Here is a 27,656-nt window from a genome sequence, read left to right as displayed (position 1 = left end):
TGGTGGTACTTCTATTATAACCATGTTTTTGGATAAGGTAATTGAAGCTAGATAAAATAGTTTCCTAAGCTGTAGGACCATGGAAAGTATTCTGAATTCAGAATGCTTGGATGAGAAATCTGGCTCTGCCATTTTTACACAGTGTGTGTCTTTGGGTGAATTAATCTCTCTGAACATTGACTCGCTCTTCTGTTAATAGGGAAAAATGTTTCTTATTTATCAGGATGGGTGCATAAGGAATAAATGACATAATCCTCATAAAATGCCTACCACAGTATTTGGTAGAGAATGTATGCTCAACAAATACAAATTGTTCTTCTAGCTGGATCTGAACCCAGATCCTTCTTCCAGTTGCTCAGAAGTGACTTTCTGTAAGTGAGTTCATCTGGGTGAACCCCTCACATGGGGCTCTGAAATTATGGGCTCCAAATGCCACCATATGTGTTCAGGTCCTGGCTTGAAGAAAAGGAAGAATTGAACACAGTTACTGAATGCAGTTTATTTTAAAGTTCACCAGCTCCATGGTGTTCAACTTCCAGATAGATGCATTATCCCCTTTTATATTGCTAGAAACTTAGCTGCCCATAGCAAAGTGACAAAGGGAGATGGTAGAAATGAATGAAATATTAAGGAGAAATCATATGAGATCACCCATCCAGGGGCACACTCCAAAGGAGAGTGGAATAGTTTCAGGGCCTCTTAAAACAGGGAGGCTTACATCCCACCTTCTTCTGCCCCATGTAACCAGTCCCTGCTTGTCAAACAGAGATGGAGGAGTTTTTGCACAGCAAATGCAAAGATAGTGCATAAATAAAACCCGAATACCCAGTTGTCCATTCTGCCTTTGAGGTTGAGATAATTTAGAGGGTGGATAAGCATTGTCCCTGCCCCAACACTCAGGTTGGAATAGGTGGCAGCAATGTCCACTGCGAGCATTCCTAACTTTGTGAACAATATGCAAACTTGCTCAGCTCAATTACAGAGAATCACCTAGTAAGTGCTAAAGTATGTGCGAGTGGGTGTGATGTTAGTGACTTCAGAATCCAGCGTACAAGAACACAGATTGAGGTGATGGCATACCTTTGGAAGGGACCCCAGTGATGTGCTCTCCTGTTGTATCCTTCACCAGGCCTCCCCCTGGAGAATTCAGAGAAAAGGTAAATCATTTCTGGGTCATTCAGCACTGCTATTCCCACGATCTGTGGCCACTTGGGGAATGGGACTGTGGCATGGTAAGCTCACCTCCACAAATGCAGCTCTGAGGAAACGGGCCTGAGGGCAGGAGTCTCTTGCTGGTACAACAGAAGGGACAGGCCTGAAGAGAGCCGTGGCAGAACCTGCTGCCTCACTCTGAGGAGAGAAATCAATCATTCCCTTTTCACAGCACCCTGCCAAGCTAATCTGCTGTGCTCCTGGATATAAAGATGGCAAACCTGGAGTGTTTCCTTTACATAAATCAATAAGGATCCCATAAATAGCCCAGCCTGCCTGCTTTGAACACTGGAGCAACAGGCGTTCATTCTGTCAGCCCCTTGACATCCCGTCGACTCATGGGAAGTCGTTTCTGCCTATTCACGATGCTGATTGCTTTTTCTGACACCTTTGGAAATGATAGACACTCTTAGAAAAGGAAAGGCCCTTTCATTTAATTTGAGCCAATTCCTGTTACAGAAATATTCTTCTTTTTCCAGCAATATTCCCAAGTGTTCAATTTCAGTGCTTGTCTCAAAAGGCAGGGAGTGCATGAGAGAGAATTAGTGTTTTTATCTTTTTTTGGCCAGGAATTTTACAATGAAATATCTTATTTAAATTTTATAACAAATTTATGCAGAAGATGGAATTGCTCTGTTTTATAGAAATTGGGACTCAGCTATGCAGACGGGAAGCAAGGATTCCTACCAGGTTTATCTCTTAGGTAAACTCTTTCCATTCTACATTTCAACTTCCCCTCAATTGTACTACACAGTGTATAAAGCAAGAAACTTATGTAAACTGTCTCATTTAATCCCTACAACTTAAAAATCTAGGTATTATTTTAAATTCCCATTTTACAGAGGGGAATCTGAGGTTCAGAGATAGAAATACAGTCAGTGTGATAGGCGAGAGAGGGTTGGGGAAGGAGAGAGAAACTGATCTGGGAGTGGAGAGACCTGGGTCTTACTCCTGGGTTTATCCTCGATGAACTCTGTGACCAATCTTGCATCCTCTCTAGCCCACAGTTCCTACTTTACATCGACAATGGGCTAGATAGTCTCAATGCCCAGCGACTCAAATAGTGTATGATCCTCTCCAGCCTCTTGGTGCTCCTTGTAACCAGATTAGAACTGTATTTGCAAAGAGAAGCCAACAGAGACTTGTGCACACAACAGGCTCTGGTGGGGTATTTGCATTTGTTCCTATGTTGAAGTTCACACCTCTCAGTTTCTACAGTTACAATTTCTTAATCATAAGGACGACACTGCTTCCAGAGTGCCATTAACATTCCCACTGGAAATAGAAATGCCAAATTGCTAATAGCACCCTGGGGGTTTTGCACTCATGGTAGCATCCGCCTTTGATGAGTTTTTAAAAAACTCATATTTAAGTTCATTAAAATATCAACCTTTTTTGTTTAAAAACAGGGAACTCTTGGCCAATGTCCACACAGAGGCAGAAAATGAAACTACACACCAGAAATAAGGCAGCCCACATGAGTACCGACTCCCAGTGGATAGGAACATCTGAAGGACCCAGATCAGCCTGGCTGCTGATGGGACCTTTGCTGGTGGGAGTGGCCAGCAGCTGTGGCCGGTTAGTGCTGAATTAAAGCAGCAGCTGGAGCCAGTGTGGGTGGAGGCGCATGACCCCCATCTGTGGTACCAAACTGGAGGCAGAAGCAGTGGAGTCCTGAACGGTAAGGCCGTGGGTGGAGAATGAGCTGGCCAGGCTTGAATGTGGGCTGTCACCCAGGTGCCTGTGATCTTGGGCCACGTGCTTCATCTTTCTGAGCTTTAATTTCCTCACCTTTAAGGTGGATGTCCTGGGTTGCATTCTCCAAAAAGCTCAGCCCAAGACAAGGATGTGAGCGCAAGGAAGGCATTTGGGAGGTGACTGTGGGATGAGCTAGTGAAAGAGTGGGAAAGTGAGACGGGGCAGAGAAGGAAGCCAGTGAGTGTCATGGAGCTGGTTCCAGTATGTGCAGCAGGGGTTCAGTCCTGGGGGATCTCAGGAAGGCAGTGTGGCGTATGCTTCAGGGTTGTCCCACCCAGGAGTGAAGATGTGTGTATCCTCCAGATCTCATCACTGTGGTTGGGGGATGCTCCTGGGACACTGACATCCCAACATGTCTGTCCTCCTGCAGGCGCCAGCTGAAAATTGCTAGAGGTCTGAGTGGGCGCAAGGGTGTGGAGAATGTGATGCTAGCCACGTAGGTGCGCCACTATTCCAATTTAAGATGAGGAAGTTGAGGCCCAGAACGATGAAGTAACTTGCCGAAAGTTACACAGCTAGTAAGGGGTAAGACCAGAATTTGAACCTGGTGGTCCAGCACGGAGCTGCCTGTCTGAAAAACAAAAGAAGCAGCAGCAACTCTCATCCATGGCACAGGTCCACGGACGTGTCGCTTCCTGGGGATGCCATTTGTGTCCCAAGATTTCTCACAGACTCTTTCATTGCTTTGGTGAAGGTGTTGCAGTCCAAGCCTGACCTTCATCCTGTGAGCCCAGGATGTCAGTGCTAGGAAGATGGGCCCATTCGAGTCAGGAATTTACGAGTCATAACTATGCTAGGGAAGCAGAGCCCCTTTAAAATTAAAAGTGACTTCCTGATAAGTGCTGTTCTGCCTCAGAGTTTCTTCCTGCTAGATGGAGGTAGGGGTGGGGGGTTGCCCCCTGGCCAGGGCAGGCACCAGGGAAACTGAGACTGTCACATGTTTCTGACTAGCACAACCTAGCTAAATTTATATATGTATATTCCTGCCCTTTGTCCCACTGTGCCCCCTTTCTTCTTGTAAAAGCTTTCTGTGAATTGAGCTGCTATGAACATTGATGTGACTGCATCAGTGTAGTATGCTGATTTTAAATCCTTTGGGTATAAACTGAGGAGTGGGATAGCTGGGTCAAATGGTGGGTCCATTCCAAGCTTTCTGAGGAATCTCCACACTGCTTTCCAGAGTGGCTGCACTAATTTGCAACCCCACCAGCAATGTATAAGTGTGCCTTTTCCCCACATTCACACCAACACTTATTGCTTGTGTTCTTGACAATAGCCATTCTAATTGAAGTTAGTTAAAATCTTAGGGTGGTTTTAATTTGCATTTCTCTAATTACCAGGGATGATGAGCACTTTTTCATATATTTGTTGATCACCTGTATATCTTCTTCTGTGAAGTGTCTGCCCATTTCCTTAGCCCATTTATTGAGTGGGCTCTTTGTATTTTGGGTATAACGTTTTTTAAGTTCTTTATAAACTTTGGAGATGAGTGCTCTGTCTGAAGTGTGTGTGGAAAAGATTTTCTCCCACTCTTTTCACATTATTAATTGTGCTGAGAAAAAACTTTTTAGTTTGAATCTATCCCATTTATTGATTCTTGCTTTTATTTCTTGCGCTATGGGGGTCTTATTAAGGAAGTCTGGTCCTAAGCCAATATGATGGAGATTCGGGCCTACTTTTTCTTCCATTTGGTGAAGGGTATCAGTTCTAATTCCTAGATCCTTGATCCATTTCAAGTTGAGTTTTGTACAGGGTGAGAGATAGGGGTTTAATTTTATTTTACTGCATATGGATTTCCAGTTTTCCCAGCACCATTTGTTGAACAGGCTATCTTTTCTCCATTGTAAGTTTTTGGCACCCTTGTCTAGTATGAGATAACTGTACTTATGTGGGTATGTCTCTGTGTCTTCTAACCTATACCATTGATCTATCTGTCTATTTTGGTGTCAATACCATGCCATATTTGTTACTATTGTCCTATAGTAGAGTTTAAGATCTGGTATAGTGATACCTCCTACTCCACTCTTCCTGCCCAGTATTGCTTTGACTATTCTGGGTCTTTTGTTTTTCCAGATGAATTTCATGATTGCTTTCTCTATTTTTATGAGAAATGTCATTGGGATTTTAATTGGAGTTGCATTAAATCTGTATAGTGTCTTTGGAAGTATGGCCATTTTGATAATATTAATTCAGCCTATCCAAGAACAAGTGAGATCTTTCTATCTTCTGAGGTCTTCTTCAATGTTCTGTAGTTTTCATTGTAGAGATCTTTCGCCTCTTCGGTTAGATTGATTCCCAGATGCCCTTCAATTGATGAATGGATAAAGAAACTGTGGTATATATACACAATGGAATATTACTCAGCTATAAAGAACAATAAAATTATGGCATTTGCTGGTAAATGGATGAAGTTGGAAAATATCATACTAAGTGAAGTAGGCCAAGCCCAAAAAACCAAAGGCTGAATGTTTTCTCTGATAAGTGCATGACAATATATAATGGGAGGAGTGGCAGGGGGAAGAGAAGAATGAAGGAACTTTGAATGGTGTAGAGGAAAATGGGGTGGGAGAGGTGGGGGGCAGAAAGATAGTAGAACGAGACAGTATTGCCCTATGTATATGTATGATTACATGAATTGTGTGACTCTACATCGTGTACAACCATAGAAATGAAAAGTTGTACCCCATTTGTATACAATGAATCAAAATGCAGTCTGTAAAAATAAAAAAGATTTTAATAAAAATGAAAGAATCCAGTTTAAAAAAAAAAAAAAAAAAAAAAAAAAAGCTTTCTGTGCCGAGAGCCCCACCCCCATACGGGGGCAGATTTGAGACCAAAAAAAAAAAAAAAAAAAAAAGTCTCTGTTTTCCTCAAGATTGGCTTTGAATAAACCTATTTTTGTCACCGACCTTTGTCTTCTGAATTTTAGTGGAGCTAGGTGGTTCAGCTTTTGTTCCCACTAACGTAAGACTAGAGGCCTTGAGATTTCAGAAGCAACAGCAGTCATGCTACTTGGAAGTGCGGTCAGAGACGGCTTGGCCGAGGAGCCCGTGCTCAGAATGAGGGCCTAGAAGCCTCAAGCGCTGGCAGCAGGGTGTGGGATGCAGCCACCGTGGCCTGACTCCTCTTCCTCCTGGCTCGGGACAGTGAAATCCGAAGGCAGCGACCACGGCTTCCGCCTCTGGGGTCAGCGTTTGTACATATTCACCTACTCACCCACGTGGGTCCCTGAGACTCATCCTTCCTTGGATTCCATGGCTGACCAAGTCCTTGTTAATGTGTTTTTCACATAAGGAACTTTCTGCTGTCAGTGCTGAGTAGGAGGTGGGGGTTTCTGCAGAGGCCAGGCCTTGTGACGGCCGGGGCGGGGCTGGAGGCAAAGGAGGCGGAAACAGCTGCCGTGGGAGTGGGCGAAGGCGTTGCCTGGGGACACCGCGAGGGACTGCCAAGCACGGATCGTTTCCTCCTGCCCTGACAGCTGCCATCCGTCAGGGAACCAGATGGAAAAATGAGGGACAATTCTTCCAGCACAGAAGCGAGGCAGGTACTTCTAGATTCAGAATTTATTCCTCTGAACCAGCAGAGGGTCACTGGTGCCTGGTGGAGTGATTTGTTCACGGGGTGTGAGAAGAAACTGGGAAGACCTCTCCAGCTACAGCCAGGGTGGGGCCTCCCTTCCATTTGCAGACCTGAGGGAAGAATACAAATGGAGACTCATACGCCAGATATCTAAATATTTAGAAACTATAAATTAACCCACCCCCAGGATCGCTTTACAACCCAGAGGCTGGAGGAGCTGAGCTTTCCCAGGGCCAGCCCTGCCACCTGGGGGTGCTCAGATAAGACCCGGAAGGGGCAGAAGCTGGCCTGGGCCCAGGATCTCAACTGTTAACCTCTGAACCCAGGAATCAAGGGCCTTAGGAAGCGAAGTCAAGGCAGGCAGAGGTCTCTCTCCATGTGCTATTTCACCAACTCAGGATTTCCAGGCAGTTCTAAGCACAAAGCCTCAAAACCACATCAGCTAATGAGAGAAGGGAAAGAGCATAGTGAGTTATCTTGGGGAAACTGACCTGGCTGCACACCCACCTTGGTTGATTTGAAGGAACTGTAAACAAAAGCAGGCCTCTGTAAACAAGCCCATGTCTTTCAGTGAACAATGAAACCAAATGGCGTACATCCATCCACACCGTAGATAATTATCCAGTAACAAAGAAGAAATATTGATAAATACAATATAGACGTATCTCAAAAGCATAATGTTAAATGAAAGAAGCCAGGCACAGAAGGCTACATACTGCCTGATTCCCCTGAGGTGACATTCTGGAAAAGGCAAATCATAGGGAGAAGAGACAGACCTGTGGTTCCAGAGCAGGAAGAGTGTGTGTGTTTGTGTGTGTACAGAGTTGAGTGAGTAACAGCAAAGAGACAGAAAGGAATTTGATTTAGTGATGACAGTGTTCCATATCTTGATTATGTTGTGTTTACCCAACTTTATATATTTGTAGTCATCAACCAGTTAAAAAAGAACAGATTTTATAGTTTGCAAATAATACCATCATAAAGCTAACTTCCCAAATAAGAAAAGCAATCAATTGATTTATCAGATTCTTTTTCTGAGGTTCTCTAAGCAGAGGTAGGATTTTCTCCCTTCCCGCAACCCCCAATTTGAACATTTAGATCCACATCCCTAGTCTAGGGGCCCATTTCAGCCCAAGGCTGTGGGAGAGTGGAATATCCTACCCCAAACAGTTTCCTTGGCATATTTCAAGCTGGTCATTCAAAGAAACTGCAGACCTCTGTAGACCTGAGAATAGCTCCAAAATGAGCTTTCTCTCTCTCTCTCTCTCTCTCTCTCTCTCTCTCTCTATATATATATATATATATATATATATATACACAGATGAAGTCTCTCAGATAACAGGTAATATATATATTTGTAAAAAGAAATCTACATCTGGGTGGGAGGGGGGCAAAAATGGAGGAAGGAGGGACTGTACAGAGGGATAAGAGGGGTGGGAGGGGTGGGAGGGAGAAAAAAATAACAGAATGAATCAAAAACTATTACCCTAGGTAAATGTATGATTTAAATGTATGATTATAAAAACGGTATGCCTCTACTTCATGTACAAACAGAAAAACTAGATGTATCCCATTTGTTCACAATAAAAATGAATTAAAAAAAAAAGAAATCTACATCTCTCTGCATTAGTAGAGCAAATAGCAAATGCAGATGGAGGCTTTCCTTTTCCGATATCTCCTGCTTTTTGCTTGGGAGGAAAGCTTTCCACAGGAAGAGTTTAGGGGTCTGACACCTGACCCAGATAGAGATTTCTGCAGGAGGCTGTTACCTAAGAGACTTCATCTGCATAAAATAACCCTTGCTTACTCCGCACACTTTCCCTAAATCCTCCACCCACTGCACCCACTAGCATGGCCCCGGAAGCCCAAGCCCCTAAACCGTGAGTCTAATATCTTTGAGTCTAATCCTCCCATGCCTTAGATAGGTACTAAACTTTATGTGTTCTTTTTCCTGGTATCTGTCTATTGGGAGTTTATGTCCCAGACTAAAACAGTAAAACCTTTCGAGGGAAAAGAGTACATTTTAAACTTCCCTATACTGTTTCCTGTCATTCCTCTACACTCAATTGTTTCCCAAACCAGTGAGAGAAAAAAGCATTCAGAAAAAGAGACAGAGAAAGAGACAGATATTGGGACAGGAAAGAACAAATGTTTTGTATTGTGGACTTGGTGATATGTAGATTCCTTGCAAATGTGGTCCCAGACAAGGAAAAGCTCCTCTTTCCAAGGTCTAAGAACAATATGAGAAAGTCACAGATTGAGAGAATCTGCCTTGATAAGTCTGGGTGGGATGTCAACTTCTAACACTCTATAGATTTTCTCTTGCTTACATAATTCTTTGATAATAGGCAGACTGTGAACACTGAATTTTTGTTGAAATTGTGTGTACTTTTCATTTAAAAAAAATTAAAGTTGTAGGTGGACACAATACCTTTATTTTATTTATTTATTTATTTTTATGTGATGTTGAGAATTGAACTCAGTGCCTCACACGTGCCAGGCCAGCCCTCTACCACTGAGTCACAACCCCAGCCCCTACTTTTTCTTTTTCTTTTTCTTTTTTGCCTCATGCATGCTAGGCAAATGCTCTACCACTGAGTTACATTTCCAGCCCTTTAAAAAAATTTTTTTTGAGGCAGTGTCTCACTGTGTTGCCCAGCCTGGTCTCAAATTTGCAGTCTTCCTTCCTCAGCCTCCCTTCTAGCTGAGATTAGAGGCATGTGCCACCTAGCCCAGCTAAGTGTGCATTTGAAAAAGAGTCCCATAGGAAGTTGTTTTAAAGTGAATGTAGTAGTGACTACTCCTTGGAGTTGTCCCCTGCTGAGTCACTTCCCTCCCTTTGCCTGGTACTCTAACTTCTAAAGCAAAGCTGCACTTAAACGACCAGTGTGTTACCTGCTAAATAATCTTTCTTTAGACTTACAAAACATAGAACATCCCCTCCTAATTCTTTTTAAGCCTGTATATCAACCAACACAAAGCATGTAAATTACTGTGAGGTTCAACTTTCAGAAAAGTCATATTTTTGTCTTTGGAATTATAGGAACTAGCGCCAGGAGGTCAGGGTCAATTGTAGTGCTCCAGCCAGGGTAGGGGTGGGGGTGGGGAGGGGAGGAGACATGCACCTGATGATCGAGACCCCACCCAGCCCGTGTTCTTCCCATCCACTGTTGGCTGTACCTCCTTTCCTCCCCTATAAAATCCCCTTTCATATTTGAGTTCCTTGAGACTTTCTTTGGGGGGGCATGGGAGGTAGTCACAATAGCTACCCCACCTCCAAGGGTGTGGGCCCTTGTATAGACCTAAAATTCTTCTCACCAACTTTCTTCTCCTGAGTATTGGATTTTGAGGGGCAAACAGACAGACTTGGATCCGGTAACATGAATATTTTTTTCCTAGATTACTTATTTGGCAAATTTGGAAAATTTTAATGGATTAGACTTGCGAAAAAGGGAATGTATCTAAAAGGTAAGCCACAGAGCCTCCATTTTGTTTACAAATCTGCATGTGTCTTTTATTATGTCAGGACCCAAATGGAAACCAGAAAAATGGAGGACGGAAGGACAGGAGCTCAAACAAAACACTGGCCAAATGCATTTCACTTTGTCTTTCCAGCGCATGCTCAGACACACATTCTTCTGCCTCCAAGTTCAGTTCTTTAGTTCCTACTTGTATTTTACTAACATTTTTTTGAAATCTTAGTGGCCATTTACACTGAAAGTGTGTTTTATACTTATGGTAAAAATAAGGAGAATGGCTTTCTTAAAATTGTTGTATCACAGGGAAACTTTTGGCATGAATACCTTTATGTCAAAGGACTGCTCTCGACTATGGGGGACCTAGAAAGTCTATAATTCCCCCTAAAGCCACACAGCCTTTCTGTATCTCAGTCTATTCCTGTGCAAAATGGGAATAATAACAACTATCTTCTTTCTTCACATAAGCATGGTGAGGGTCGAATGAGGTATTGCGTGTTAAGGAATTTCATAAACTCCAAAGTAGCATGTGCAACCATAGCCGCCGCTGGTCGGCTGCGAGACACAGGGACTGGGGCAGGAGATGGGACTCCCTCACAGTGGCAAGGATTCCTGGCCTTTTCAGAAGTCCCCAGAGCATCAGTGGTGCTGGTTTACGGTCAACCTGCAGGCAGCTCTCGTGCCTGCTGCTTCTTCCTTCACCCTCCTTCTGCTTGCAGGAATGTGGTCAGAAGCTCTCTCTTTCTGTCTAGAGTCCTGGGTCCCAGAGCACTAGCCTGGGCAGGGTCACCAGTTCACTGTGAGCTCAGGCAAACCATCCAGTGTGCACTGAGAACCACGGAGGTCAGCACCACAGCCAGGACCTACCATTGTTCTGGCTGCGCGGTTCAGTGCACAGGCTAATGTGGCCTGTTCAGGGTTGGGGGGGTGGACAATAGGAACAAATCCCTGCCTGCTGTGCTCTGCTCCCAAGAGGGGAAGAGCTGGCAGGATTTCCCCTGAAAGCTAATCAATTCCAGAACCACTCAACCAGAGTGCTGAGTCCCCATGGTTGCTGACTCACAAAGGGACACACTGGTGCTGGAAAAATGGGACCAAAGTGGAGGGGAAGTGAGATTGATTTGCTGAGATAAGAGAAGACCAAGGGGGCAGCAGAGGCCCAGGCAGAAATGGAGTGAGGAAGATTGACCTCTCTTTTCTATGCAAGCAGCTAACCCCCTCACCTGCCCAGAGTGCTTTGGCCTCCCCTCCACTCCCAGCCTCCACCCCTCCACCTGCCCTCTGGGAGGGCATTCACAGACAGCTAAGTCATTGATCATTAAAGCCGGGAGGCACTGGAGATACTGCTAGCACACCGATAGTCTTTGTCACCAATGACCTCCTCTTTTTTCCTCCTCCTTCAGGGATTTCATATTTGGATGCTTCCTTTATTCAGTACTTGTTCCTTTGGGTCATTTACTGGGCTAAGAATTTTCCCCTTATTATCTCATCTAATGCCAACAAAACTTCTGGGAAGTACACATTATTACCTCCATTTAACATATAAAAAAGCTAAGAACAAGAGAAGTGTGTTTGGTCCCAAATCTACAACAAAAAGTAGGAGAGCAGCTAAAATATAACTTAAGTCTGTGTGGTTTTGAGGCCCCACCCACATGCTGCCATTTAACAAGAAATGACTCATGTTCCCAGCAACTGCACTCACAGGTAATACCTAAGAGAAATGAAAATATAGGTACACAAAACACTCATGCACAAATGTTTATGACAGCATTATTCATACTAGCCAAAGGGTGGAAAGAACTCTAATGTCTACCACTGATGAATGGATAAACAAACTATGGAATTTTCCTTCCATTGGACTATTACTTGGCCATAAAAAGGGAAAAAGCAGTAATATATGCCATGTGCCCCAAGATGGATGAAGCTTGAAAGCAGTTTGCTAAGTGAAAGAAGCCAGTCACAAAGACCACATATTGTATTAATTTCATTTACATGAAATGTCTAGAAGAAGCAAATATGTAGACACAAATCAGTGGTTGCTCAGGACCTGGGAGAGAAGGATAGATAAGGCAGTGATCCCTAAAGGGTATGCAGTTGCTTGTTGTAGTGATGGAAATGTTCTGAAGTCTTCTGTAGTGAGTTTTGTGCATAACAGTGAATACACTAAAAGCCAATGGGTTGTGCACTTTAAACAGGTAGATTGTATGACATGTGAATTATAACTCAATAAAGCCATTTAAAAATAGCTATGACTGATAAGGTGCTCTGGTTCTGTCTCCTGAATATTGAGAGACAGAACCTGCATGGTACAAGAGCTTTGGGACCAGTGACCACAGAGAAGTTGTTTAGGCTTTTTGAGCCCTAGTCCTGTGTCAACTGTGGTGAGTGAGCCCTATCTCACAAAGTTTCATAGTGGGAAAGTCCCTGGCCCCTCCAGTTCTGAAACTGGCTGATTTTGAAGTTTGAGGCTTGAGTAAAGAAGTAAAAGGGTGACAGAGTTCCCTTGTTTTGGAGTCATTCCCACAAGGGACCCTTCTCTCCTGCATGTGTCAGAAGCTGGTCAGCCAAAGGCTGGAAGGAGAGTTAAGAGATTAGCTGTGACCCCAAATAAGAGGGACAGATGGAAGGTAGAAAATAAGGGGGATTGGTATGAACTCGAAACAACTTCTGACCACAAGCCACTGGGAGCTGGAACCAGGCTGATGGGAGAGCTGTGAGGAGCCCGGCTTCTGCGACCATTAAAATGCGGCTCCTTTTCAAAGTAGTGGGATAGGTTAGATCATCCGAATGTATTTTTTCCAACTATGAAGTATCTACCAAAAATGCAGAGATGCTTTTCTGAAAACAACTGGGGGATAGAAAAAAGGTAGGAAAAGGTTAAACAAGTAAAAAATAAATAAAGCAACAAAAAACCTTAACAACTTGATAATGGTGGTAACTTAGTACTAGGAAATAGTACTGATACAGTAACCATGGTGGTGAAGTCCAGTTGATTATGTTGTACATTTCATATTTGCAAATTCATCCACTCACTAAAATTTATTTGTAACCCCAAAATCGTGACTTTTGGCACTTTTGTGATCATGCATGGATATGTGTAAGGCAGAGGAAGATTTGAATTATCCAATGAGTATGTTCCTAGCTAGGATGGAACAAATGCTCTGCCTTCCTGTTTCAGCTCACATAGTGTGACAGTGTACCATGTCTATTTAGTCCATGTCCTCTAAACTGTTTTGCTTTTTGTTGATTTCTCTGTTTAAATGGGCCTCAAGTCTAGTGCTGATATGCTGTCTAGTGTTTCTAAGCATAAGGAATCAGATGCACCTTAGCAGAGACTGTGTGTCAGTAATCTTCCTTCAGGCATGTGTTATCGGGCTGTTGGCCATGAGTTCCATGTTAACAAATCAACAATATACATCAAATAGTGTCTTTAAACAAAAGCACACATGAAAAAAAACACATATATTGCTCAGCTGACAAAAAATGTGACCAGAGGCTTGCAGGAGCCTCAACTTACATTTCTTCTAGGAGCAATAATTTGGTATTTGCTATTCAGTATTCATGGTATCTGAAAATAATGAGAATTGACTATACATGCTATGCAATTTTCAGACATTATCTCATTTAAATGCCCAGAGAAGGGTGTTCTCTTTGTTTTACTGATGAGGAAAGTAGGGTTATCCATGTTAGATTGTGTGACTTAGAGCTGGCATGTGGAAGTGGCAGGATTTTAGATCCATTTTTAACTCCCAGAGGAGGAAGGGAGCTCTCCAGCTTTTGAAGGGGAGTGCCAGTTTTTAGGAAAAGATGACGGGTCCCCAATTAGGGCTGGTAGAAGATACAAGGAGAGCCGAGCTTAGTCAAGAGCAGTATAAACCTGAGAAGGGAGGAGGAAGTAACCAAACGTAATACTCCAGATGTAGTCTGCACTGGTCAGACTATAGCTAAGACAGAGGGAAGACTAAGCTGCGGCTGGCACACAAGTGATACACCAGAGTGGGGAGGAATATAGGAGCTGCCACATCAGTGGAGAACAATGGAAAGAACAGGAACCCGTCAGCATAGAAACGACAGGTATGGAGGAAACCTGAAGGGATCTTTCAATATCTGAAGAGCCTTCTCGTGGATGAAGAATTAGATGGAAAGCAGAACTAGGGCAGCGGGTCTGAAGTCATAGGGGCAGGGGTTGGCTCAGTGGAAGAACATATTCTGATGTTCAGAACTTTCCTACAAGTCAAAATTAGAAACCGGTGGTCCACAGGCCAAATTCAGCTGCAGACATTGTTGGCAGTGTTTTGTTTTGTTTAAGTGTATTTAAATGCCATCTGTGGGGCATGTGCTCTCATGTCCATAGCTCACACTTCTCTGCACCCTGTGCTTGACTCGTGTCCTGTCGCATGTTAACTCGCCTTGCTCTTGAAGCACTGTTGCCAGATTTAGCGAATGTAAATATAGGATAGTTACATTTGAATTTAGGCAAATGACAATTTCTTAGTACGAATATGTCCCAGGCAAATCTTGGGATAAATACAATTATATTCCAATATTTGGCATTTATTAGTGCACCCTGTATTTAATCTGGAAGTTCTATCCTGGAGACTTTAAATGGGAGCCCTGGATGTTGCATTTTGAGGAAGAAGTCTCCATATTTAGGAAATATCCAGGGATTTCAGAAGAATGCTGAATATCAGATGGAAACAGGTTGAAATTGTTTAAGCATATCCTGGCCCTATTTTCGTGAGATGGGCCATTTCAGAATGACAAAACAATAAAAGGCAGAAGTTAACGCAGAATAGTAACTGAGGTGCCGGTCTAGATGTGGCTGACAGGTGGGATGGCAGCTTCTTGCTCTAACAGCATAACGTTCTACCAAAAGAACATTATCAGAGAAGGACATGAAGAGTTTTTGACCTCTACTATCAACTGCTAGTAAAATTCCTTTGAGGTGAAAGTTCACTGGCGGGTCTGCAGCTGGGAGGATGGTGGCAATCTCTGAATCAGGGCATGCACCAAGTGGCACACAACACCCCAGAATGATAATTCTGTTTTCATCTGTCAAAAGCCATCTTCTACTTCTCTGAGACTGTGGTTAGTCATCCTGACACTTGTTTTCCTGTCCTGCTGCCAGAATTGCTTTTCTGGCTGTTTTGAACAGACTGTGACCAGCTCCCCGGGAACATGGCAAGAGCTGACATGAGAGAAGACTGACACTAGCTCACTGTTACCACAGCCTCAGTCTTCCTAATGGAAAACAAGTGGCAGGATCCCTGAGGTCACTTGCAGAAATTGTGCCTCTAAAACGTGTCAGCAGTCTTAGGTCATCAGCTCGTTTTTCAGTATCCTTTCTGGCCTCCAGGGAATTTGAATTTGTTTGATGGGACTCAAGAGACCATTTGGTTTGGCCTGTTGTTTTGGAGGTAAGTTAGCTTCATGGTAGGGTGACAAGGTCTAGAGCTGATGGCTGCAGCCAGCTCACAGACCAGGGCTCTTTGCAGCTCAGCTAACAGCTTTTCTTTTTTGCCTCAGTTCAGAGTGTCTCCCTCCCTTACTTTCCACCCACTTTTCTCAAAGTCCTCCACTTGAAACAACAAAAAGCAGGGGAAGATAACAAAATGAATAAAACTATTTGGGATGGGAGAGATATGCAATATACGCTAAATCATATGCAAAGGGAATTTGACAATTCTTATTTGTCCTTCTGGTTAAAAGATCTAGAAGACGAGGAATTTGCCCTCTTTTAAAGGCAGGTACATACATTCAGCATAATCCCAGGCTCACTAGAATAGCCCCTGAATACTCCTAGCGATCCTGTTTCCTTCATCATTCTCCTCTTCATCAAGATTACAAAGGTAGAACCTCAGGGGTTACTCAAAGTAAGCAAAACTCCATTTCAAGTATTGTAGAAGAGGAACAAATTGCTCCACATGTTCTTTCTTCTCACAGAAAACCCAAACTTAGGGTTGAGAAGTAATTGATGTGAGAATCTCTGAATCTTAAACAAGGGACTTCAGGTGATTTATGGCTCCATTATTTTCCAGTAATCACTCGCTTTTACCGATTGCTCTAATAGGTATCCTGTCTTTTCAATTGGACCTTCACGGGTACTCAGTTCTTTTCACTTAAAATTTTTCAGGGCCTCATACTTACTCTACGCACACTGATCTTCAGCCATGAAGTGCACAATGAATGAATAGGAAACACAGAGGGAGAAAACGAACAAACAAACAATGGCATTGAAAGCAGAAATATCCTGGACAAAATCCTAGCTTTTGTATTTGCCAGTTGGTGAACTTGGACAAGTTTTTTCTATGCTTTTTAATTTCCTCAAGTCTCAGTTTCTTTATTAATAAAATGCAGATAAACCACTTCTTTTACTGGGTGGGTTGTGAGGAATGGGATAATAATCACAGCTATAATTACTGAGCTTGTTGAGTTGGTGCAAAACACAAGCAAAAAGAACCACTACATAGCAGTAGGATTTTCTAACTTTTAATGCAATCTCCTTTTGTCTGACACGAAGATCTAGATTGGTGATCTGATGGGTGAGTTGCTTTGGTTAACTGACCACTTGGTGGGCACTACCATGCTAGTCCCTAAAAGCATTTAAGAGGCATTATAGTCAGCAGTGGGATGCATGCCAATTGCTTTTATTTATGATGCCTATTAGGACCATGAGGCCAGCCAGTATTTGGCCCTCAGGAAGAAACCTATGGCCCCATCCATGTCATTACTCCATAATGCGGCGGAATGACTGGACAGCTGGAGAAGCTGCACCCCAGTCAATGGGCTTCCGGTACTCCTTCTTGTCCAGGAGGTACTGTCTGCCACGGTAGTTGGGTAGCTCATAGAAAACCCAGACACCTTCCAGCACCTTACAGGAGTGGATCTCTCGCATGTGAAACTGCTCCATGATGGAAGGGCAGTCTTCAGTGGTTTCATACATCTGACCATTAAAATCCCCTTTCTCAAAGATCTGAATCTTATACTGGCCTCCGCTAGACTGAAAAAAAAAAAAAAAAAAAAAAAAAAAAAATGAACAGCCAGTTATGGAAATCATCAGCAGGTCAGGAACTCAGAGAATAGCCTGGTTCAGCACCTAGATAGTCAGAACTTCCACCCTCCCTGAAGAAATGACCGAAATAGTTGACTTTCAATAAGAAAACATTTCTCTAAACACTTAAGAGGTAGTAAGTAATGGAAATAATAAGTATAATTCAGTTTTATGATGAACTGACCCAAGGTTTTATTTAAAATTAGCAGCCAAGAGAAGTCAGCTGCCTGTGGAAAGGTAGGAAGACCTCGAGGGGAAAAAAAAAAAAAAAACAGGGAAGAGAGGGAGAAAGTGATCCAGATCCCCAGACTCACCAGATGAACAGCCCTGCAGGAGCTCAGGCGGTCATTGAGGCCCATCCAACGCTGGTATTCAGGGTACTCACCCTGAGGTAAGATGTACATGTGCCCAGCAAAGTTGGGCCTTTCGTACACAGCCCAGGTGCCTCCTTCCACTCTGATTGAGTTGCAGCGACTTAGGTATGAGTGGAAATCTGCACAGTCGCAATCACAGTCATAGCGACGGCCTTGAAAATTTTTGTCTTCATAAAAAGTAATCTGAAGTATAGGACAAATAAATAGAAGAACTGAGGAGCTGGGTGGCTTTATTCACATAAAGATGAAATGAAATTTAAAAATAAAAATAAAAATTTTTAAATGAAATGAAAATTAAAAAATCTTGCCCACTTTAAAAATTCCTTTCCTCAATTCAGAGGAGATAGTATATATAGTTCTAACTTACCTCATGACATTTGGTTTCTGGCAGACAACTTTAGTTGTCAACAATAGGAATGTGTACTTTTGGAAGACTTAAAATGAAGCAAAAGACAAAACAGCTCTAACTTAAACCAGCAGTTTCAGACTCAAGTTCATGGCTTCTTCATGTTCCCATAGCTCTCTGTACTTATCACATTGTATTGTAGACTATCCACTTATATCTTCATCCTCCCACCAGACTCCTACCAGACTTCGTCCAAGGGAAAGAACCAAGGCTTACTTAAGCTATGAGCTCCCTGTGCCCAGTACTTGACTGACAAGCCTTTTTCTCCTCACTTCTAAGTTCCACACACAGAGATTCATGCTAGGTAATATGGAAGATGTACATAGAAACTTAGTTTAATAAAAACACAGATTAACTTTCGAGAGTTTATTTTAAAAGACTATAGAGCAAACACATTAAAATACACTATGCTATATTCTACATTAGTTTCTTGCTAATGGGGTAGCTGTAAAGTAACAAGATGACAAGAGCACTCTGCTTCAAATTCTTACCAAGTCTCTTCCACAGTGACTGGGGTAAGCCTCTCACAGCAAAGAGAAACATGCAGCCCTCGGAAACCAGAAATAAGGCAACTCAGCTCTAGGGCAGCTTCTCCACCACCAACATACCTTAGTCCAATCATCTCTCTGGGCTTCAGTTTTCCATTTGTCAAATAATATGACTAGAGAGACTGGAAGCCCTGGCTATAAAACAACTCAGTGTAATTCTGGCTGAAATAAAAAAGAGAACTCCCAAGAACACTTAGGGATTTATAAAGTAATTTCTGAAAAATCCTATAAAAACCACAAATGGACTGGAGTTTTTTCCTTCTTGCTCAATAATTCCAAATCTAAGATCAATGCTAAGTCAGAATTTGAATTGAATGCATGTGTCCCTTATGAGTGGCTAATTTCCTGGAATTGTGCCGCCACCTTGTGGCTAATTTGCTTTAATGAACCCAAAGGAGTAATTTCAGATAAACAGAGCCAGGTAGTCTTGAGTCATTAAGCAGAGGATTGAAAGTAGATGTTTTCCAGAAGCAAAGAGAGACAAACCTGTTAAAAAGAATAAAGGAGGGGAATAATGTGGCTTATTATAGGGACAATGAGTATTTCAGTTAACTCTAGCACATATTGAATATGTGGTTAAATATTAGGGGAAAATGTCAGAAAAAAAATGACACAAGAGCCATGCTAGACTCAATCTCCTCGAAACTCATGTAGAAGCCGAACATTAGTGGTTTGTGCCTGGAAATAGATGGTTGCTAGGAGCCCAGGGGGAGATGATGAAGACCAACTGAAATGCAACTGCAATGGGAAGCTATCAAAAGAAACTTAAGATTGGGTGAGTAATTAGACACAGAGAATGAAGGAGAGGAAAAAAATGAATCTCAAAGGGCATGAAATATCCTCCTCCACCTGGGGTGTTTCTTTCTAGATAGAAACATATACCAACAATTATTTCCTTCTACCTTAGTCTTTCCCTTCCTTTCCCATTTCTTTCACTCTTTGTACTTCCTGTTCCCTAAAAACTTCCTTTTCGCCCTTTTCATCTACTAGAAGAATCATCTCTTCTCACCCAATTTTTGTTTTTCTGCTCCCTTCTTCATCTTAGCACAGCAAACTTAAGAGATCGATGGTACCTCAGTTCATAGATGAAAAGAAAAAAATGCTGGCATCACTACTTACTAGCTCTGGGGCCTGGGACAGGGCATTGAACCTTTTCATAAAGATCTTCATTTGAAAAACAAGGTAACAATTTCTACTGCAGGGGGTGATCTGAGGGTTCAAAAGCAGTCTACAAAGCATTTGGTTTACTGCTTGATTCCTAATTGCCAATAAGCTTTTCTACAGTGGTACAAAGAAGTAACTTGCTTGAGGTCACTAGCTAATTACAAGATAGCTGCATCAAGTTCAGTAATCCATGGTTCATTTTATTTTCCTCTACTGTCTTCCCACATGCACAGGTAGCTCTGTTCAACATGGTAGCATTACTCTGATGCTGAACAGGACTGATCCTGAGCCTGCGAGGCTTTTCCTATAACCTGTGGAGAGAGCTTTAGAAAATCAGATAACTTCTATAAAAATGGATAGGTTCTAAACTCCCTAATTCATAAACTCAATTCACCTTGTTTTTGACCAACTATTCACCAAAACAGCAGCTTTGTAAGAAACATGCTAATGGGAAATGGAATTTTCATGTTACTTTTTTCTCATACTTACTGCCCTGTGCACATTTGTCTGACTGACACCAATATCTGAGAAGTAGAAATATACATGGTGTTCTATAAGGTCACCAGGCTGTTCTTCATCCCAGCTGACCAGTCAACTGACCAAAGGCCCAAAGTCCTCATATTGTCATGGAATCATTACTGAGCTCCAAGACCAAGCTCTTCAGAGTCAGAGAATGTTAATGCCTGGGTATACTCAATTTCTATTTGTAAAAGAAACATGAAATTTACTCGTTTTATTGTTAGCTGAGAGGTTTTGACCCTTGAGCAAATCGTTTTATAGAAAACTAAGAAATGTGCAGAACAGTTTCCTAAAATTTACTACAAGGTTTCTATCATTTTCAAAATTCTTTTGAAAATAGCTTACCAATCCAACAAAGAAGGAAATATGTCTTTAGCATCTGAGAAAGAAAACATGCTTAATAAAATGTATTCTTTTGCTAAAGCCATAATTCCTTGATTTAACTGCTAGCAAGAGTGGGAAAGGGAGAAGCTATGAGAAACAGTAAGAAATAATTTACTATCTCCCTTGGACTAGCAAGCAAAAGTTACTTAAATAAATGAACAACGAAGCTTTGAGAAATAGGAGTTCATATTACTACCATTCTGGAAATCTTTGACATTCCAGAAAGTGAGGGATGTTTTCATCTGTGTAAGACGGTTATGTAACATCCATGGTCCATGGAAATCTCTCTAAGGACTTCAAATTCTTTGTTAGTAGGATGTGCACCGCACATTTTCAAGAACCTAAGAGCACTAAAGACAATCTTCTGTTTTTCCCCAAACCTTCTGGATGATAAGCATGATTTTTCTATTTGCCAAGTGGAAAAAAAAAAAAAAAAAAAAGATTAGCCACCAACCAATTATGGATCAAGTACTTTCTGATGAAATACTGGGAAATATAATATTGCCTCTGTAGTTTTCTTGCCAAATATGTTGTCTGAATCCAAACATGAGGAAATAATCAGACACATCTAGATGCAAGCCTTTTTTCTATAATGTCTTGCTTAGACATTGAAAAATGTTAATGTCAAAAAACAACAACAAAAAAAGTAGAGGGATTGTACTAGATTAAATAGGTTAAAGAAAAAAAAAAAAACAAATGCAATATATGACCTTTATATCCAATATCACACATTTGTGGGTGCAATTGGGAGAAATCTGAACAAAGTTTGAATAGTATATATATATATATATAAATATTATATTTATATGCAGAAATATATGTATAAATATAATACAAGGTATTTTAAAGATGAATCTTGGGAACATGATGATATGATGTTTATACAGGGGAATGCCTTTGGTTTTAGGAGATACATGCCTAAATACTTAAGGCAAAAGTATAAAGAAGTTTGCTACTTGTTTTCAAATGGTTTAATAAAAAAAGATCAATAAATATGATAAAATGTTAATTGGAGACTACAAGGGAAGGACACACAAGTATCCAATGAACATTTCTCATTCTTTCAAGAGTCAATACATTTGAAAATTTTCCAAGCAAAAAGTTGGAGGAAAAAAATCAGGTACAGACAATGGATTTGCCTTAGACTCAGTGAGTGGAAGAACTAAAGAGAATGTCATTCCCAAAGTGTTGCCTAAGAGATCACTTCCCAGTTCAGCAAATGTGAATCAAATATGTTAAAGGTAGTTTTCCTAATGTAAGCGAACACTTTATTTGGTGAAAGGGTGAGAATAACTGCTTGTATGAAGGAAATACCTAGGATTTATTTCACCTGACTGGCCAATCCACCTTGGGCTTTTGGAACATTAACAGTTGAGGCTAAATTTTATAAAACAAAATTTTAATTGACTAAAAGTTTTCTACTCCACATAATTTTCATCAGCATGTTCTGTTCCTGTGGCTTCACAGAATTTAATTGCTGGAAGGCAGAAATCATGATGATATTTACTTGTTATTATCTGTACAGTATTCAACACAGCACTATATATAAAGAGAAACCCTTAATAAAGTGTTTGGTAATTGTTCGAGTAGAAAAATAAAATAAACGTTTCTTAATCTTCTCTCCCAGTCTAGTCCTTTAACCACTCTTATACTCACCTCTAGGCAAAAAAGCAAAAGTTCTTCTCCATGTTCTTTTCAATGTATCATTAGGTGCACAGTAGGTAGGCTAAAAATCAGTATGACTTTTTTTACTTACCTTGGTTCCGGTTTTAGACATTTTTAGTGCATAGGTTGATTTCCCCAGTGCTGAAAGAAACTCAGGAAAGCTACAGAGAGTTAGAAGCACAGAGACATTTATACTGGGCTGGTTTCAAATCAAACATTTGCTTAGTCATGAGAATAGGATCCAAAAATTGAGTCAGTCATTTAGAGTCTATTGATGGTTTCTAGAAAAACAACTGGGATTATGAAATAAAGGAAAGCTTCAGTACCCCCTTTAATGCTTACCAAGCCCTGCTGCATTATAGACTTTGCTGAGTCAAGACACCAAAACCCAGCCAAAGTTTTAAATATTAAAAACAAAACGTCTCTCTTCCCTGGACAATTTGCTTTTTTCAGCAAGCAACCTCTTTGAAATTCCTTTCTTTTTTCCTCAACAAAGCTTGTGGAAGACTTGAGTCAAAACATCACTCTATTTCTGGACAAAAATGACACATTCTGAAGGTAATAACACTTACATGACAACTAAAGGCAATGCATGGCTTTGTGTTTGGAAAACAACTGTCGCAAAGAACATTTTTGGAACATTTATAAAAAATTTTAATATGGACTGCATATTAGATATTCTGTTGTACCAATGTTTAACTTTTTAAGTTGGTGGTATGACTAGGTAAGAAATTCATGCTTATGTATTTAGGAGTAAAGGTTTAACATGTCTAGAACCTATACACAAATTAAGAAAACAATACTGTATAGAGGGTGGTAAAGTGAATGTGGCAAAATGTTAACAATTTGTGAACCTACACAGGGTATATCAGAGTTCATGGACCTATTCTTGCAACTGTTCTTTTATTTTGAAAATTTTTTAAAATCACAAATTACAAAGAGTTCTAATTCATAAGAAGCATGACACACTATACAGAAAGACAGAAAACTACTATGGAATTCTGGAACTTGCCACCTGCTAGTTAGTCTTTCTTTGCCCACAAGATTATCTTTGAACCTGTTCAGAGAACATTTTTTTGGCCCTCAACACATCTCTGACTTTAGGCACAAGATTACATCTTATATAAACTCAAAAGAAATAACAGATCATCCTTTCTCCATTTTAATTTTTCTGTACTACTATATTCTTAAAAGTTCAACTTTCCCATCTTTCTACTAACAAATGACTTTGTAAATGGCATACCCATAAGATATATTATGATCAATTCAGAAAATGACAAAAGTGCTTGATGTGAAACCTGAGAAACAAAATTAAGTTATATGCTTAGTTTCCTGAATTTTATAGAATAGAAGGAAATATATGATTGATATTATGTCATTAACAATTTGCCAACACCCTTTATCACTCCAGTATTTCTTTATTTGGTAATGCTCTGCTTGCTTGAATTTCATCTTAAAATAAAAACTCTGAAAACTTCAATTAGAATTAACAACATTGTGAAGGTTAGTTTTCACTTCACAAATATAAGCAGCCATTTTTTGATGCAATTACTAATTAAAGGGTCAGTGAGCATATAAAATAATGTTTATCAATAATCAGATTCATTTCATCCATTGGAAATTGTTTTCCTCTATCATGAGGAACAAGGCTTTCCCAATCAAATGTGAATTGTATGTCCACAGATCACAGAATGACACTGAAAACTTTTTGTAAAATCAAAAGTAAAGCTTTATCTTTTTAACAAAAGGATAAAATTACTTTTTAGCTTGTTTATTGAAAATTTGAAGCAGAAAATGAAAAATAAAGATTTGTAAACAAGTTCATTAAGTTTCATACTTTAAGGACTAAAATATCTTTGTATAAAACTATTTGTTTTATTTATACACCAAACAATCATACTTTATTTCCAATTAGTTTTTAAAAGGAATAGTAATCACATTTTAAATAGTTATAAAGAACTATTAAAAAAACCTTTTAACTCTAGAAAGGATCAAACCCTTTCATCATACAAATTAAAATATGAAATCACTTGCAAATCTATGACCACTTAAATATTAACACACACACACACACACACACACACACACACACACACACACAAAGGAGACTACATTCATCAACACGTTGGCATCACAAACATGAGTCTTCTGATGTTCTATAAACAATATGTTTACATGAAAGTCCAGAAATTTAGCATGAAAGTTCAGAAATTTAGCTAAGATTCAACCTAAACAGTAATAATTAAGTATGAATGGAAATCAAGGAAAAGTCTTAAAAAGGGGGAAAAAAATCCTCAAAGTCTCTTCAGCAGCAACAGTGTTGTCCCAATTTTGTTTTAAGATGGGAACCATTCTCCATTCATCCTTATATTTCCAGGGCCCTGAAGATAACAAAATAAAAACTCATATTAACTATTTAATTTTCTATTGCCTAATTGTTCATGCAAATAAGAAAACCCTTATTTACAAAATCACATAAACTACAATGATCAGATGATAATTTAGAGTGATAAAAATAGTTTATAAAGTTAACCATATTCCTTTTTTGTGTCACATTACTTTATAATATCTTCTATATGTAACTCCACAAAAAGTGGCAGACTGTGAAATACGTTTACTTTAAACTAAAACTTTTACCCTGTTATAGTTTCCATTTCTTTTACATACTCTCCATCAGATTTCTAATTCTTAATCTCAGCATTTATTAACTAAGAATATTAACTCTTTCTTTAAAAATGTAATATACACCTTAAAAATGTAAACACTATATAGAGTAAATAACAAAGTATATCTTTCATAGCTTTGAAAAATTATAGTTCCTTAAAAAAGTTAAGTGTATGTCCTTGCAATCCACTCTTAGGTATATGCCCATGTGAAATGAAAACATACTCTACCCCAGGAATTAGACCAGAAACTAGGTAACTCCTAGAAAACGTAAGATCAACACTCCAACATACAGGCACAGGCATCAACTTTCTCAATAGGATCCCTAAATGTCAGGAAATAATGCCAAGAGTTGATAAATGGGATGGCCTCAAACAGCAAAGGAAATAATTAAGAATGTAAAAAACTTATAGAATGGAAGAAAACCTTTGCTAGCTCCTCTTCTAGTAAGAGGATTAATATGAGAATATATTTAAAAAATCAAATTTAATACCAAAAAGAAAAAAAAAAACCTAAAAAACAATAACCCAATTAATAAATAGGCAAATGAACTACACAGCTGAACAGACACTTCTCAAAAGAAAAAACACAAATTGCCAATGAATACATGAAAAAATGTTCAATATCATAAGCAATTAGGAAATGCATATCAACACTACCCTGAGATTTCATTTATTTCATTTCACTCTAGTCAGAATGGCAGCCATCAAGAATACAAACAATAGTAAATGGAGAAGAGGATATGGAGAAAAACGAACACCGAACACTGATGGTGGGCTGTAAATCAGTATAACCTCTATGGGTATCAGTATGGAAGTTCCTTCCTCAAAAGACTAGGAATGGGCCAGAAACAGTGTCACAGCGCCTGTAATCCCAGCAGCTCAGGAGGCCAAGGCAGGAGGATTCCAAGTTCAAAGCCAACCTCAGCAATTTAACAAGGCCCTAGGAAACTTAGCAAGATCCCCTCTCAAAAAAACAAACAAAAAAATCTCAAACAAACCAAAAAACGGTTGGGGATGTGGCTCAGTGGTTAAGCACCCCTGGGTTCTAAACCTAGTACCAATGAAAAAGAAAACAGAAAAAAAAAAAATGACAACTAGGAATAGAACCACCATATGACCCAGCTTAACCACTCCTTGGTACTCATCCTAAAGAATTAAAGTCATCATAGTCTAGTGATACATGCATACCAATGTTTATAGCAGTACAATCACAACAGCATAACTATGAAACCTAGGTGTCCATCAATGGATGGATAAAAAAATATACACAATGGAGTTCTATTCAGCCATAAAAAATGAGATCATGTCAAACTCAGAAGGTCCCATGTTTTATCTCATGTGGAAGCTAAAAAGGAAAAAAGAAAAGATAGTTGAGGGTAGGATATCATGAAAATCAAAGGGAGATCAGTGAAGGACCAAGGGATGGGTGGTGGGGAGGAAAAGGAGAAATACTGGAGAATGATACTGTCAAATTATATTGTTATATTGTGTCCATGTATGAATATGTAACAACAAATCCCTCCATTATGTACAATTATAATGCACCAATAAAAATATATGGAAAAAATGTCTCTACAAACACTTGTATACTAATGTACATAACAGCATTATTCACAACAGCCAAAAAATACAAACAACCCAAATGTTCACCAACTGATGAATGGATAAAGAATGGTACATTCACACAATTAAATAATATCCAGAGTTTTCAAGATGGCGGCCTAGAGGGTGGCTGCATTTCGTGTTGCTCCAGGACTCAGGATTCAAGAGAGGAGATATTGGGACGCTTGGGACCAACTCAAAGCAGCCGGGTGACTCTCACCCCCTGGGGGGGCACCCCGGATGGGACGGGGGTCCCGGAACGCAGGAAACTTTGTGAAGTAGAACTGCCGGCGAGACGCCCCTCCCCCCGCTGGAGCAGTGAACTCCGACAGCTGGGAGCGCCGTAGAGGAGGCCGCTCGGCACAGCGCTGGAACTCGGAGCAGCCACTGGGGCTCCGGCGGCTGCCCGGGGGAGGAGTGGCGGGGAGAACTGTGTGGACTCAGGACACCGGGGCCTGCCCTGAGGAGGAGGAGAGGAGCGTGGCCACTTGGATTCGGAGAGACTGCACCAGAGCTGCAGGCGGTTGCCAGAGGAGAAGCTGCGCGGCGAGCTGTTTGGAATCAGAACGACGCTTCTGAACCCCGGGGCCTGCCCTGAGGACGAGGAGGAAGAGGAGCGGCCGCTTGGATTCGGGTGACTACACCGGAGCTACAGGCGGTTGCCAGAGAAGGGGCTGCGTGGCGAACTGTTTGGACTCTGACCACTTCTGAACCCCGGGGCCTGCCCGGAGGAGTAGGAGAAGGAGGAGAAGGAGCGCGGCGGGTCCTTTGGACTCGCAGTGACTGCATTAGCGCTCCAGGCGGCTGCTCAGAGGAGAAGGCGAGTGGTGAGTTGTTTGGTCTTAAAGTGACAGCTCCTGAACACAGGGGGGCTGCCTGGAGGAGAAGCGTGGTGGGACGCTTGGTCTTGAGTGGCCGCACCTGAGCTCCGGGCGGTGCCCAGAGGACCCGTGCAGCGGGTTACGTGGATTCAGAGCCACTCAGAGGGACTGCTCCTGAACACCCGGGGGGTTATCTGGAGAAGGAGGAGGAACGGGGAAGGTCACTTCGACTCGGAGTGATTGATTGCCCCGGGCTACGGGTGGTTGGTGGGAGGAGGAGGCACGAAGTGAGTTTCTTGGACTCCTAGTGACCGCACCGGCATACTGGGCGGCTGTCTGGAGGAAGAGGCCTGTGGCGGGTCTCTGGGACTCAGAGCGATTGTTCGGGGCCACAGGTGGCTGCTCAGAGGAGGGGCCACGCAGCCAGGCGA

General features: G+C 41.1%; 2 protein-coding genes and 1 long non-coding RNA gene across 7 annotated transcripts in view; all 3 read right to left on the bottom strand.

The window, feature by feature from the left end:
- Positions 1-1,077: 1,077 nt before the first annotated feature.
- Positions 1,078-6,274, bottom strand: LOC306638242. The gene is made up of 3 exons (XR_013757442.1): positions 6,187-6,274; positions 1,243-1,350; positions 1,078-1,137 (listed from the first exon to the last, which is right to left on the bottom strand). It is a non-coding gene; the product is annotated as an uncharacterized lncRNA (long non-coding RNA).
- Positions 6,275-14,622: 8,348 nt separating this feature from the next.
- CRYGS (crystallin gamma S) lies at positions 14,623-23,759 on the bottom strand. Its single transcript, XM_079101485.1, has 3 exons — positions 22,228-23,759; positions 17,391-17,633; positions 14,623-17,025 (listed from the first exon to the last, which is right to left on the bottom strand). Exons 1-3 carry the CDS (start codon positions 22,246-22,248, stop codon positions 16,753-16,755), a joined length of 537 nt encoding a protein of 178 aa, XP_078957611.1. The 5' UTR covers positions 22,249-23,759; the 3' UTR covers positions 14,623-16,752.
- A 33-nt stretch (positions 23,760-23,792) lies between these two features.
- The window catches only part of TBCCD1 (TBCC domain containing 1), a 41,068-nt gene continuing 37,204 nt past the window's right edge, over positions 23,793-27,656 (bottom strand). For all 5 annotated transcript variants that reach the window (XM_079101472.1, XM_079101474.1, XM_079101473.1 and 2 more), the window contains one exon: positions 23,793-24,517. The gene's annotated coding sequence lies outside the window, so the exon portion shown is untranslated. The remainder of the gene's footprint in view (positions 24,518-27,656) is intronic.

Source organism: Sciurus vulgaris (genome assembly GCF_902686455.1).
Source record: "Sciurus vulgaris genome assembly, chromosome: 10".
NCBI classification, from domain to species: Eukaryota; Metazoa; Chordata; class Mammalia; order Rodentia; family Sciuridae; genus Sciurus; species Sciurus vulgaris.
This window is presented reverse-complemented; position numbering and strand designations above follow the sequence as displayed.